This window comes from Diadema antillarum, unplaced genomic scaffold, assembly GCF_040938485.1.
Source record: "Diadema antillarum isolate AM-2024a unplaced genomic scaffold, OU_Dant_1.0 scf00000102, whole genome shotgun sequence".
In the NCBI taxonomy this organism is placed as follows: domain Eukaryota; kingdom Metazoa; phylum Echinodermata; class Echinoidea; order Diadematoida; family Diadematidae; genus Diadema; species Diadema antillarum.
The window spans coordinates 374,941-387,940 of NW_027270991.1; the positions used below are offsets into that span (position 1 = coordinate 374,941).

At 36.3% G+C, this 13,000-nt stretch overlaps 1 protein-coding gene across 3 annotated transcripts in view; it reads left to right on the plus strand.

The window, feature by feature from the left end:
- The first annotated feature begins 64 nt into the window (after nt 1-64).
- Nucleotides 65-13,000, plus strand: part of LOC139718917 (uncharacterized) — a 28,598-nt gene continuing 15,662 nt past the window's right edge. Inside the window, exons 1-7 of one of the 3 annotated variants that reach the window (XR_011710050.1) lie at nt 65-228; nt 2,480-2,647; nt 3,857-4,024; nt 5,233-5,400; nt 7,485-7,652; nt 8,862-9,028; nt 11,132-11,236. Coding sequence is in view for 1 of the 3 variants with exons in the window: in XM_071630367.1 (XP_071486468.1) it covers nt 11,210-11,299 (90 nt within the window). In the remaining 2 variants the exon portion in view is untranslated. Of the gene's footprint in view, nt 229-1,242; nt 1,378-2,479; nt 2,648-3,856; nt 4,025-5,232; nt 5,401-7,484; nt 7,653-8,861; nt 9,029-11,131; nt 11,300-13,000 lie in introns of those variants that run through there. The other 2 variants (XR_011710051.1, XM_071630367.1) reach the window with 2 other exon arrangements.

A 13,000-nucleotide genomic window follows, 5' to 3' on the forward strand; every position in this document is an offset into this window, starting at 1 on the left:
ACAGGATAGTCTTCCCTTAGTATTTTATGTTATTTCTCACTCTCTTTCTGTACTGCACAGCTGGAATTAATCAAATACTCTGGAGGACTTGACATTTCTGCTGCTGCATCAGAGGAATATGCCAAGAGTATTTGCACCATGCCAAACCTTAAGACTCTGGAGCTACAGAATGTCAACATAGACGACGGTTTCTTTCTTGCCCTCAAGACATCAGCATCAGAAGCAAGGGTATCTTAATTTGCATTTGCTATATTCCAGTGTAATATCGTATAGTGGGCCATAGAGGAGAGATTCATGTTGACCATTTTGATTAGAATCGAACATGAATGGAATTACAAAGTTTTCTTTAATACAGAAGGATTGTAATCATTCGATCAAAAATCGATTTTTTTTTAATACTATGAAGGAATAAATGGGTGGGGTTTCCCCAGTACACAAAACAATGATTCCAAAATCAATGTCTACTGAAAATTGAATAGGAGATGCTGGCATAGCCCCATAATCTTATATACCTTTAGGTGTCACTCCCTATATGATAAATGTACTACTCTTACAAATGTTGATGGCAGTGGTTTCTTTAATAGGATAGAAAAAATAGTGAAGATTTTATGTGTAAAATTAAATGGAAAACTTTATTGAGGCAATGTCATCGTATCTACTTTCTGAAGTGATAGGTGTTTTAATCTGTTTTACATCATCCCCCTCCTCTTCACTTCATCATCAACACCTGTATGATATAAATTGAAAAGATTCCATTTTCTGCCGGAAGAGATGGGGGTTTTTTTATCTGAGTTTCAAATCACCCCCCTTCGCTCCACAGCTCAAATCCATAAGTCCATATTTTATGATCCACCTCTTGGTGCCGCCAAGGTTTGTGTTAAAAAAAAAGAGCACCTGTTACATGCCTTTTAAGAACCTGAATTCATGGATTTTTTACTTGTGGTGTAGGTTGTTACTTTGTTCAAACTTACAGTTATGTGACCACAATGTTACATTATGTCTTCAGAATGAAAATTGTTACAATCCTCCATGCCAATCGGTAGGGATCCTTATTCGATAATATGTACTCTTTGTTTATGTGTTGTTCGTATTTGTGTGTGTAGGAGGGAGGAAAAGTGATGAAAACACGAAGGTATTATATTCACACTGACAGGATAGTCTTCCCTTAGTATTTTATGTTATTTCTCACTCTCTTTCTGTACTGCACAGCTGGAATCAATCACACACTATGGAAGACTTGACGTTTCTGCTGCTGCATCAGAGGCATATGCCAAGAGTATTTGCACCATGCCAAACCTTAAGACTCTGGGGCTACAGAATGTCAACATAGACGACGGTTTCTTTCTTGCCCTCAAGACATCAGCATCGGAAGCAAGGGTATCTTAATTTGCATTTGTTATATTCCAGTGTAATATCGTATAGTGGGCCATAGAGGAGAGATTCATGTTGACCGTTTTGAATTGAATCGAAAATGAATGGAATTTCAAAGTTTTCTTTGATACAGAAGGATTGTAATCATTCGATCAGAAACTGTTTTTCTTTTTTAATAAAATGAAGGAATAAATGGGTGGGGTTTCCCAAGTACACAAAACAGTCCTTCCAATTAAGGTCTACTGGAAATTGAAAAGGAGATGCTGCCATAACCCCATAATCCTATATAACTTTAGGTGTCACTCTATAGAAGATACATGTACTAATATTCATCAGTATATTTCATCTGTGTTTTACATCATCCCCCTCCTCCTCACTCCACAGCTACAATCTATAAGTCTTCATTTCATGATCTACCTCTCGGTGCAGGCAAGGGTTGTGTTAAGAGAAAAAAAAATACATATATAAACATATCTATACGTAAATGTATATAAATATGATAAGGGTATCTCAGCTTCTACGAGCATATGAAATCGTAATCATCATCAATACCTGTATGATATTTCCTTTATTTCTACAATAGCTGGAATCAATCTGACACGTTGAAGGACCTTTATTAAGGCGATGCAATTTTATTTTCTGCCTGAAGAGATTTTTTTTTTTTTTTTATCTGTGTTTCAAATCCCCCCCTCCCTTTCGCTCCACAGCTCAAATCCATAAATCCACATTTTTCTTTTTCATGGTCTACCTCTTGGTGCTGCCAAGGTTTGTGTAAAAAAAAAAGAGCACCTGTTACCCTCCAAACATTACGAATCTGAATTCATGGATTTTTTTACTTGTTCCGTAGATTGTTGCTTTGTTCAAACTTACAGTTATGTGACCACAATGTTACATTATGTCTTCAGAATGAAAATTGTTACAAGCCTCCCTGCCAATCGGTCGGGATCCTTATTCGATAATATGTACTCTTTGTTTATGTGTTGTTCGTATTTGTGTGTGTAGGAGGGAGGAAAAGTGATGAAAACATGGAGGTATTATATTCACACTGACAGGATAGTCTTCCCTGAGTATTTTATGTTATTTCTAACCCTCTTCATGTACTGCACAGCTGGAATCTATCGAACACTATGGAGGACTTGACATTTCTGCTGCTGCATCAGAGGAATATGCCAAGAGTATTTGCACCATGCCAAACCTTAAAACTCTGGAGCTAGGGCAAGTCAACCTACCCGAAGGTTTCTTTCTTGCCCTCAAGACATCAGCATCGGAAGCAAGGGTATCTTAATTTGCATCTGTTATGTTCCAGTGTAATATCGTATAGTGGGCCATAGAGGAGAGATTCATGTTGACCGTTTTGATTAGAATCGAAAATGAATGGAATTACAAAGTTTTCTTTAATACAGAAGGATTGTAATCATTCGATCAGAAACTGTTTTTCTTTTTTAATAAAATGAAGGAATAAATGGGTGGGGTTTCCCAAGTACACAAAACAGTCCTTCCAATTAAGGTCTACTGGAAATTGAAAAGGAGATGCTGCCATAACCCCATAATCCTATATAACTTTAGGTGTCACTCTATAGAAGATACATGTACTAATATTACAAATGTGGATGGTAGTGGTTTCTTTAATAGAAAAGATAGTGAAGATTTTATGTGTAAAATTAAATAGAAAACATTATTGAGGCAATGTCATCGTGTCTACTTATTGAAGTGATGGGTGTTTTCATCTGTGTTTTACATCATCCCCCTCCTCTTCACTCAAAAGCTACAATCTATAAGTCTTCATTTCATGATCTACCTCTCGGTGCAGGCAAGGGTTGTGTTAAGAGAAAAAAATATATAGAAACATATCTATACGTAATATGTATATGTATATGTATATGAATATAATAGGGATATCTCAGTTTCTATGAGCAAATGGAATCGTAATCATCATCAATACCTGTATGATATTACTTTCAATTCTACAATATCTGGAATCAATCTGACACGTTGAAGGACCTTTATTGAGGCGATGCCATTTTATTTTCTGCCGGAAGAGATGGGTTTTTATCATCAGTGTTTCAAATCACCCCCGCCCCCCTTTCGCTCCACAGCTCAAATCCATAAGTCCACATTTCATGATCTACCTCTTGGTGCTGCCAAGGTTTGTGTAAAAAAAAGAGCACCTATTACCCACCAAACATTAAGAATCTGAATTCATGGGTTTTTACTTGTGGTGTAGATTGTTGCTTTGTTCAAACTTACAGTTATGTGTCCACAATGTTACATTATGTCTTCAGAATGAAAGTTGTTACAATCCTCCGTGCCAATCGGTCGGGATCCTTATTAGAAAATATGTACTCTTTGTTTATGTGTTGTTCGTATTTGTGTGTGTTGGAGGGAGGAAAAGGGATGAAAACATGTAGGTATTATATTCACACTGACAGGATAGTCTTCCCTTAGTATTTTATGTTATTTCTAACCCTCTTCATGTACTGCACAGCTGGAATCAATCACACACTATGGACGACTTGACATTTCTGCTGCTGCATCAGAGGAATATGCCAAGAGTATTTGCACCATGCCAAACCTTAAGACTCTGGAGCTACAGAATGTCAACATAGACGACGGTTTCTTTCTTGCCCTCAAGACATCAGCATCGGAAGCAAGGGTATCTTAATTTGCATCTGTTATGTTCCAGTGTAATATCGTATAGTGGGCCATAGAGGAGAGATTCATGTTGACCGTTTTGATTAGAATCGAAAATGAATGGAATTACAAAGTTTTCTTTAATACAGAAGGATTGTAATCATTCGATCAGAAACTGTTTTTCTTTTTTAATAAAATGAAGGAATAAATGGGTGGGGTTTCCCAAGTACACAAAACAGTCCTTCCAATTAAGGGCTACTGGAAATTGAAAAGGAGATGCTGCCATAACCCCATAATCCTATATAACTTTAGGTGTCACTCTATAGAAGATACATGTACTAATATAACAAATGTGGATGGTAGTGGTTTCTTTAATTGAAAAGATAGTGAAGATTTTATGTGTAAAATTAAATAGAAAACATTATTGAGGCAATGTCATCGTGTCTACTTATTGAAGTGATGGGTGTTTTCATCTGTGTTTTACATCATCCCCCTCCTCTTCACTCAAAAGCTACAATCTATAAGTCTTCATTTCATGATCTACCTCTCGGTGCAGGGAAGGGTTGTGTTAAGAGAAAAAAATATATGAAACATATCTATACGTAATATGTATATGTATATGTATATGAATATAATAGGGATATCTCAGTTTCTATGAGCAAATGGAATCGTAATCATCATCAATACCTGTATGATATTACTTTCAATTCTACAATATCTGGAATCAATCTGACACGTTGAAGGACCTTTATTGAGGCGATGCCATTTTATTTTCTGCCGGAAGAGATGGGTTTTTATCATCAGTGTTTCAAATCACCCCCGCCCCCCTTTCGCTCCACAGCTCAAATCCATAAGTCCACATTTCATGATCTACCTCTTGGTGCTGCCAAGGTTTGTGTAAAAAAAAGAGCACCTATTACCCACCAAACATTAAGAATCTGAATTCATGGGTTTTTACTTGTGGTGTAGATTGTTGCTTTGTTCAAACTTACAGTTATGTGTCCACAATGTTACATTATGTCTTCAGAATGAAAGTTGTTACAATCCTCCGCGCCAATCGGTCGGGATCCTTATTAGAAAATATGTACTCTTTGTTTATGTGTTGTTCGCATTTGTGTGTGTTGGAGGGAGGAAAAGGGATGAAAACATGGAGGTATTATATTCACACTGACAGGATAGTCTTCCCTTAGTATTTTATGTTATTTCTAACCCTCTTCATGTACTGCACAGCTGGAATCAATCACACACTGTGGACGACTTGACATTTCTGCTGCTGCATCAGAGGAATTTGCCAAGAGTATTTGCACCATGCCAAACCTTAAGACTCTGGAGCTACAGAATGTCAACATAGACGACGGTTTCTTTCTTGCCCTCAAGACATCAGCATCGGAAGCAAGGGTATCTTAATTTGCATCTGTTATGTTCCAGTGTAATATCGTATAGTGGGCCATAGAGGAGAGATTCATGTTGACCGTTTTGATTAGAATCGAAAATGAATGGAATTACAAAGTTTTCTTTAATACAGAAGGATTGTAATCATTCGATCAGAAACTGTTTTTCTTTTTTAATAAAATGAAGGAATAAATGGATGGGGTTTCCCAAGTACACAAACCAGTCCTTCCAATTAAGGTCTACTGGAAATTGAAAAGGAGATGCTGCCATAACCCCATAATCCTATATAACTTTAGGTGTCACTCTATAGAAGATACATGTACTAATATTACAAATGTGGATGGTAGTGGTTTCTTTAATAGAAAAGATAGTGAAGATTTTATGTGTAAAATTAAATAGAAAACATTATTGAGGCAATGTCATCGTGTCTACTTATTGAAGTGATGGGTGTTTTCATCTGTGTTTTACATCATCCCCCTCCTCTTCACTCAAAAGCTACAATCTATAAGTCTTCATTTCATGATCTACCTCTCGGTGCAGGGAAGGGTTGTGTTAAGAGAAAAAAATATATAGAAACATATCTATACGTAATATGTATATGTATATGTATATGAATATAATAGGGATATCTCAGTTTCTATGAGCAAATGGAATCGTAATCATCATCAATACCTGTATGATATTACTTTCAATTCTACAATATCTGGAATCAATCTGACACGTTGAAGGACCTTTATTGAGGCGATGCCATTTTATTTTCTGCCGGAAGAGATGGGTTTTTATCATCAGTGTTTCAAATCACCCCCGCCCCCCTTTCGCTCCACAGCTCAAATCCATAAGTCCACATTTCATGATCTACCTCTTGGTGCTGCCAAGGTTTGTGTAAAAAAAAAGAGCACCTATTTCCCACCAAACATTAAGAATCTGAATTCATGGGTTTTTACTTGTGGTGTAGATTGTTGCTTTGTTCAAACTTACAGTTATGTGTCCACAATGTTACATTATGTCTTCATATCATTCGATCAGAAACCGATTTTTTTTTCTTTTTCATAAAATGAAGGAAGAGATGGATGGGGTTTCCCAAGTACACAAAACAATGATTCCAATATTAAGGTCTACTGAAAATTGAATAGGAGATGCTGACATAACCCCACAATCCTATATAACTTTAGGTGTCACTCCTTAGAAGATACATGTACTAATATTACAAATGTGGATGGTAGTGGTTTCTTTAATAGAAAAGATAGTGAAGATTTTATGTGTAAAATTAAATAGAAAACATTATTGAGGCAATGTCATCGTGTCTACTTATTGAAGTGATGGGTGTTTTCATCTGTGTTTTACATCATCCCCCTCCTCTTCACTCAACAGCTACAATCTATAACTCTTCATTTCATGATCTACCTCTCGGTGCAGGCAAGGGTTGTGTTAAGAGAAAAAAAAATACATATAAACATATCTATACGTAAATGTATATAAATATGATAGGGGTATCTCAGCTTCTACGAGCATATGAAATCGTAATCATCATCAATACCTGTATGATATTTCCTTCATTTCTACAATAGCTGGAATCAGTCTGACACGTTGAAGGACCTTTATTAAGGCGATGCCATTTTATTTTCTGCCTGAAGAGATTTTTTTTTTTTATCTGTGTTTCAAATCCCCCCCTCCCTTTCGCTCCACAGCTCAAATCCATAAATCCACATTTTTCTTTTTCATGGTCTTCCTCTTGGTGCTGCCAAGGTTTGTGTAAAAAAAAAGAGAGCACCTGTTACCCACCAAACATTACGAATCTGAATTCATGGATTTTTTTACTTGTTCCGTAGATTGTTGCTTTGTTCAAACTTACAGTTATGTGACCACAATGTTACATTATGTCTTTAGAATGAAAATTGTTACAAGCCTCCATGCCAATCGGTCGGGATCCTTATTCGATAATATGTACTCTTTGTTTATGTGTTGTTCGTATTTGTGTGTGTAGGAGGGAGGAAAAGTGATGAAAACATGGAGGTATTATATTCACACTGACAGGATAGTCTTCCCTTAGTATTTTATGTTATTTCTAACCCTCTTCATGTACTGCACAGCTGGAATCTATCAAAAACTCTGGACGACTTGACATTTCTGCTGCTGCATCAGAGGCATATGCCAAGAGTATTTGCACCATGCCAAACCTTAAAACTCTGCAGGTAAGGGAAGTCAGCCTACCCGAAGGTTTCTTTCTTGCCCTCAAGACATCAGCATCGGAAGCAAGGGTATCTTAATTTGCATCTGTTATGTTCCAGTGTAATATCGTATAGTGGGCCATAGAGGAGAGATTCATGTTGACCGTTTTGATTAGAATCGAAAATGAATGGAATTACAAAGTTTTCTTTAATACAGAAGGATTGTAATCATTCGATCAGAAACTGTTTTTCTTTTTTAATGAAATGAAGGAATAAATGGGTGGGGTTTCCCAAGTACACAAAACAGTCCTTCCAATTAAGGTCTACTGGAAATTGAAAAGGAGATGCTGCCATAACCCCATAATCCTATATAACTTTAGGTGTCACTCTATAGAAGATACATGTACTAATATTACAAATGTGGATGGTAGTGGTTTCTTTAATAGAAAAGATAGTGAAGATTTTATGTGTAAAATTAAATAGAAAACATTATTGAGGCAATGTCATCGTGTCTACTTATTGAAGTGATGGGTGTTTTCATCTGTGTTTTACATCATCCCCCTCCTCTTCACTCAAAAGCTACAATCTATAAGTCTTCATTTCATGATCTACCTCTCGGTGCAGGCAAGGGTTGTGTTAAGAGAAAAAAATATATAGAAACATATCTATACGTAATATGTATATGTATATGTATATGAATATAATTGGGATATCTCAGTTTCTATGAGCAAATGGAATCGTAATCATCATCAATACCTGTATGATATTACTTTCAATTCTACAATATCTGGAATCAATCTGACACGTTGAAGGACCTTTATTGAGGCGATGCCATTTTATTCTCTGCCGGAAGAGATGGGTTTTTATCATCAGTGTTTCAAATCATCCCCGCCCCCCTTTCGCTCCACAGCTCAAATCCATAAGTCCACATTTCATGATCTACCTCTTGGTGCTGCCAAGGTTTGTGTAAAAAAAAGAGCACCTATTACCCACCAAACATTAAGAATCTGAATTCATGGGTTTTTACTTGTGGTGTAGATTGTTGCTTTGTTCAAACTTACAGTTATGTGTCCACAATGTTACATTATGTCTTCAGAATGAAAGTTGTTACAATCCTCTGCGCCAATCGGTCGGGATCCTTATTAGAAAATATGTACTCTTTGTTTATGTGTTGTTCGCATTTGTGTGTGTTGGAGGGAGGAAAAGTGATGAATACATGGAGGTATTATATTCACACTGACAGGATAGTCTTCCCTTAGTATTTTATGTTATTTCTAACCCTCTTCATGTACTGCACAGCTGGAATCAATCAAACAGTATGCAAGACTTGACATTTCTGCTGCTGCATCAGAGGCATATGCCAAGAGTATTTGCACCATGCCAAACCTTAAACTCTGGAGCTAGGGGAAGTCAGCCTACCCGAAGGTTTCTTTCTTGCCCTCAAGACATCAGCATCAGAAGCAAGGGTATCTTAATTTGCATCTGTTATGTTCCAGTGTAATATCGTATAGTGGGCCATAGAGGAGAGATTCATGTTGACCGTTTTGATTAGAATCGAAAATGAATGGAATTACAAAGTTTTCTTTAATACAGAAGGATTGTAATCATTCGATCAGAAACTGTTTTTCTTTTTTAATAAAATGAAGGAATAAATGGGTGGGGTTTCCCAAGTACACAAAACAGTCCTTCCAATTAAGGTCTACTGGAAATTGAAAAGGAGATGCTGCCATAACCCCATAATCCTATATAACTTTAGGTGTCACTCTATAGAAGATACATGTACTAATATTACAAATGTGGATGGTAGTGGTTTCTTTAATAGAAAAGATAGTGAAGATTTTATGTGTAAAATTAAATAGAAAACATTATTGAGGCAATGTCATCGTGTCTACTTATTGAAGTGATGGGTGTTTTCATCTGTGTTTTACATCATCCCCCTCCTCTTCACTCAACAGCTACAATCTATAAGTCTTCATTTCATGATCTACCTCTCGGTGCAGGCAAGGGTTGTGTTAAGAGAAAAAAATATATAGAAACATATCTATACGTAATACAACGTATGTATATGTATATGTATATGTATATGAATATAATAGGGATATCTCAGTTTCTATGAGCAAATGGAATCGTAATCATCATCAATACCTGTATGATATTACTTTCAATTCTACAATATCTGGAATCAATCTGACACGTTGAAGGACCTTTATTGAGGCGATGCCATTTTATTTTCTGCCGGAAGAGATGGGTTTTTATCATCAGTGTTTCAAATCACCCCCGCCCCCCTTTCGCTCCACAGCTCAAATCCATAAGTCCACATTTCATGATCTACCTCTTGGTGCTGCCAAGGTTTGTGTAAAAAAAAGAGCACCTATTACCCACCAAACATTAAGAATCTGAATTCATGGGTTTTTACTTGTGGTGTAGATTGTTGCTTTGTTCAAACTTACAGTTATGTGTCCACAATGTTACATTATGTCTTCATATCATTCGATCAGAAACCGATTTTTTTTTCTTTTTCATAAAATGAAGGAAGAGATGGATGGGGTTTCCCAAGTACACAAAACAATGATTCCAATATTAAGGTGTACTGAAAATTGAATAGGAGATGCTGACATAACCCCACAATCCTATATAACTTTAGGTGTCACTCCTTAGAAGATGCATGTACTAATATTACAAATGTGAATGGTAGTGGTTTCTTTAATAGGATAGAAAAAATAGTGTAAGATTTTTTTGTGTAAAATTAAATGGAAAACTTTACTAAGGCAATGTCATCGTATGTACTTACTGAAGTGATGGGTGTTTTCATCTGTGTTTTACATCATCCCCCTCCTCCTCACTCCACAGCTACAATCTATAAGTCTTCATTTCATGATCTACCTCTCGGTGCAGGCAAGGGGTGTGTTAAGAGAAAAAAAAAATACATATAAACATATCTATACGTAAATGTATATAAATATGATAGGGGTATCTCAGCTTCTACGAGCATATGAAATCGTAATCATCATCAATACCTGTATGATATTTCCTTCATTTCTACTATAGCTGGAATCAATCTGACACGTTGAAGGACCTTTATTAAGGCGATGCCATTTTATTTTCTGCCTGAAGAGATTTTTTTTTTTATCTGTGTTTCAAATCCCCCCCTCCCTTTCGCTACACAGCTCAAATCCATAAATCCACATTTTTCTTTTTCATGGTCTTCCTCTTGGTGCTGCCAAGGTTTGTGTAAAAAAAAAAAGAGCACCTGTTACCCACCAAACATTACGAATCTGAATTCATGGATTTTTTTACTTGTTCTGTAGATTGTTGCTTTGTTCAAACTTACAGTTATGTGACCACAATGTTACATTATGTCTTTAGAATGAAAATTGTTACAAGCCTCCATGCCAATCGGTCGGGATCCTTATTCGATTATATGTACTCTTTGTTCATGTGTTGTTCGTATTTGTGTGTGTAGGAGGGAGGAAAAGGGATGAAAACATGGAGGTATTATATTCACACTGACAGGATAGTCTTCCCTTAGTATTTTATGTTATTTCTAACCCTCTTCATGTACTGCACAGCTGGTATTTATCGACCACTTTGGAGGACTTCACATTTCTGCTGCTGCATCAGAGGAATATGCCAAGAGTATTTGCACCATGCCAAACCTTAAAACTCTGGAGCTAGGGGAAGTCAGCCTACCCGAAGGTTTCTTTCTTGCCCTCAAGACATCAGCATCAGAAGCAAGGGTATCTTAATTTGCATCTGTTATGTTCCAGTGTAATATCGTATAGTGGGCCATAGAGGAGAGATTCATGTTGACCGTTTTGATTAGAATCGAAAATGAATGGAATTACAAAGTTTTCTTTAATACAGAAGGATTGTAATCATTCGATCAGAAACTGTTTTTCTTTTTTAATAAAATGAAGGAATAAATGGGTGGGGTTTCCCAAGTACACAAAACAGTCCTTCCAATTAAGGTCTACTGGAAATTGAAAAGGAGATGCTGCCATAACCCCATAATCCTATATAACTTTAGGTGTCACTCTATAGAAGATACATGTACTAATATTACAAATGTGGATGGTAGTGGTTTCTTTAATAGAAAAAATAGTGAAGATTTTATGTGTAAAATTAAATAGAAAACATTATTGAGGCAATGTCATCGTGTCTACTTATTGAAGTGATGGGTGTTTTCATCTGTGTTTTACATCATCCCCCTCCTCTTCACTCAACAGCTACAATCTATAAGTCTTCATTTCATGATCTACCTCTCGGTGCAGGCAAGGGTTGTGTTAAGAGAAAAAAATATATAGAAACATATCTATACGTAATATGTATATGTACATTTTTATCATCAGTGTTTCAAATCACCCCCGCCCCCCTTTCGCTCCACAGCTCAAATCCATAAGTCCACATTTCATGATCTACCTCTTGGTGCTGCCAAGGTTTGTGTAAAAAAAAGAGCACCTATTACCCACCAAACATTAAGAATCTGAATTCATGGGTTTTTACTTGTGGTGTAGATTGTTGCTTTGTTCAAACTTACAGTTATGTGTCCACAATGTTACATTATGTCTTCAGAATGAAAGTTGTTACAATCCTCCGTGCCAATCGGTCGGGATCCTTATTAGAAAATATGTACTCTTTGTTTATGTGTTGTTCGTATTTGTGTGTGTTGGAGGGAGGAAAAGGGATGAAAACATGTAGGTATTATATTCACACTGACAGGATAGTCTTCCCTTAGTATTTTATGTTATTTCTAACCCTCTTCATGTACTGCACAGCTGGAATCAATCATACACTATGGACGACTTGACATTTCTGCTGCTGCATCAGAGGAATATGCCAAGAGTATTTGCACCATGCCAAACCTTAAGACTCTGGAGCTACAGAATGTCAACATAGACGACGGTTTCTTTCTTGCCCTCAAGACATCAGCATCGGAAGCAAGGGTATCTTAATTTGCATATGTTATGTTCCAGTGTAATATCGTATAGTGGGCCATAGAGGAGAGATTCATGTTGACCGTTTTGATTAGAATCGAAAATGAATGGAATTACAAAGTTTTCTTTAATACAGAAGGATTGTAATCATTCGATCAGAAACTGTTTTTCTTTTTTAATAAAATGAAGGAATAAATGGGTGGGGTTTCCCAAGTACACAAAACAGTCCTTCCAATTAAGGTCTACTGGAAATTGAAAAGGAGATGCTGCCATAACCCCATAATCCTATATAACTTTAGGTGTCACTCTATAGAAGATACATGTACTAATATTACAAATGTGGATGGTAGTGGTTTCTTTAATAGAAAAGATAGTGAAGATTTTATGTGTAAAATTAAATAGGAATATAATAGGGATATGTCAGTTTCTATGAGCAAATGGAATCGTAATCATCATCAATACCTGTATGATATTACTTTCAATTCTACAATATCTGGAATCAAT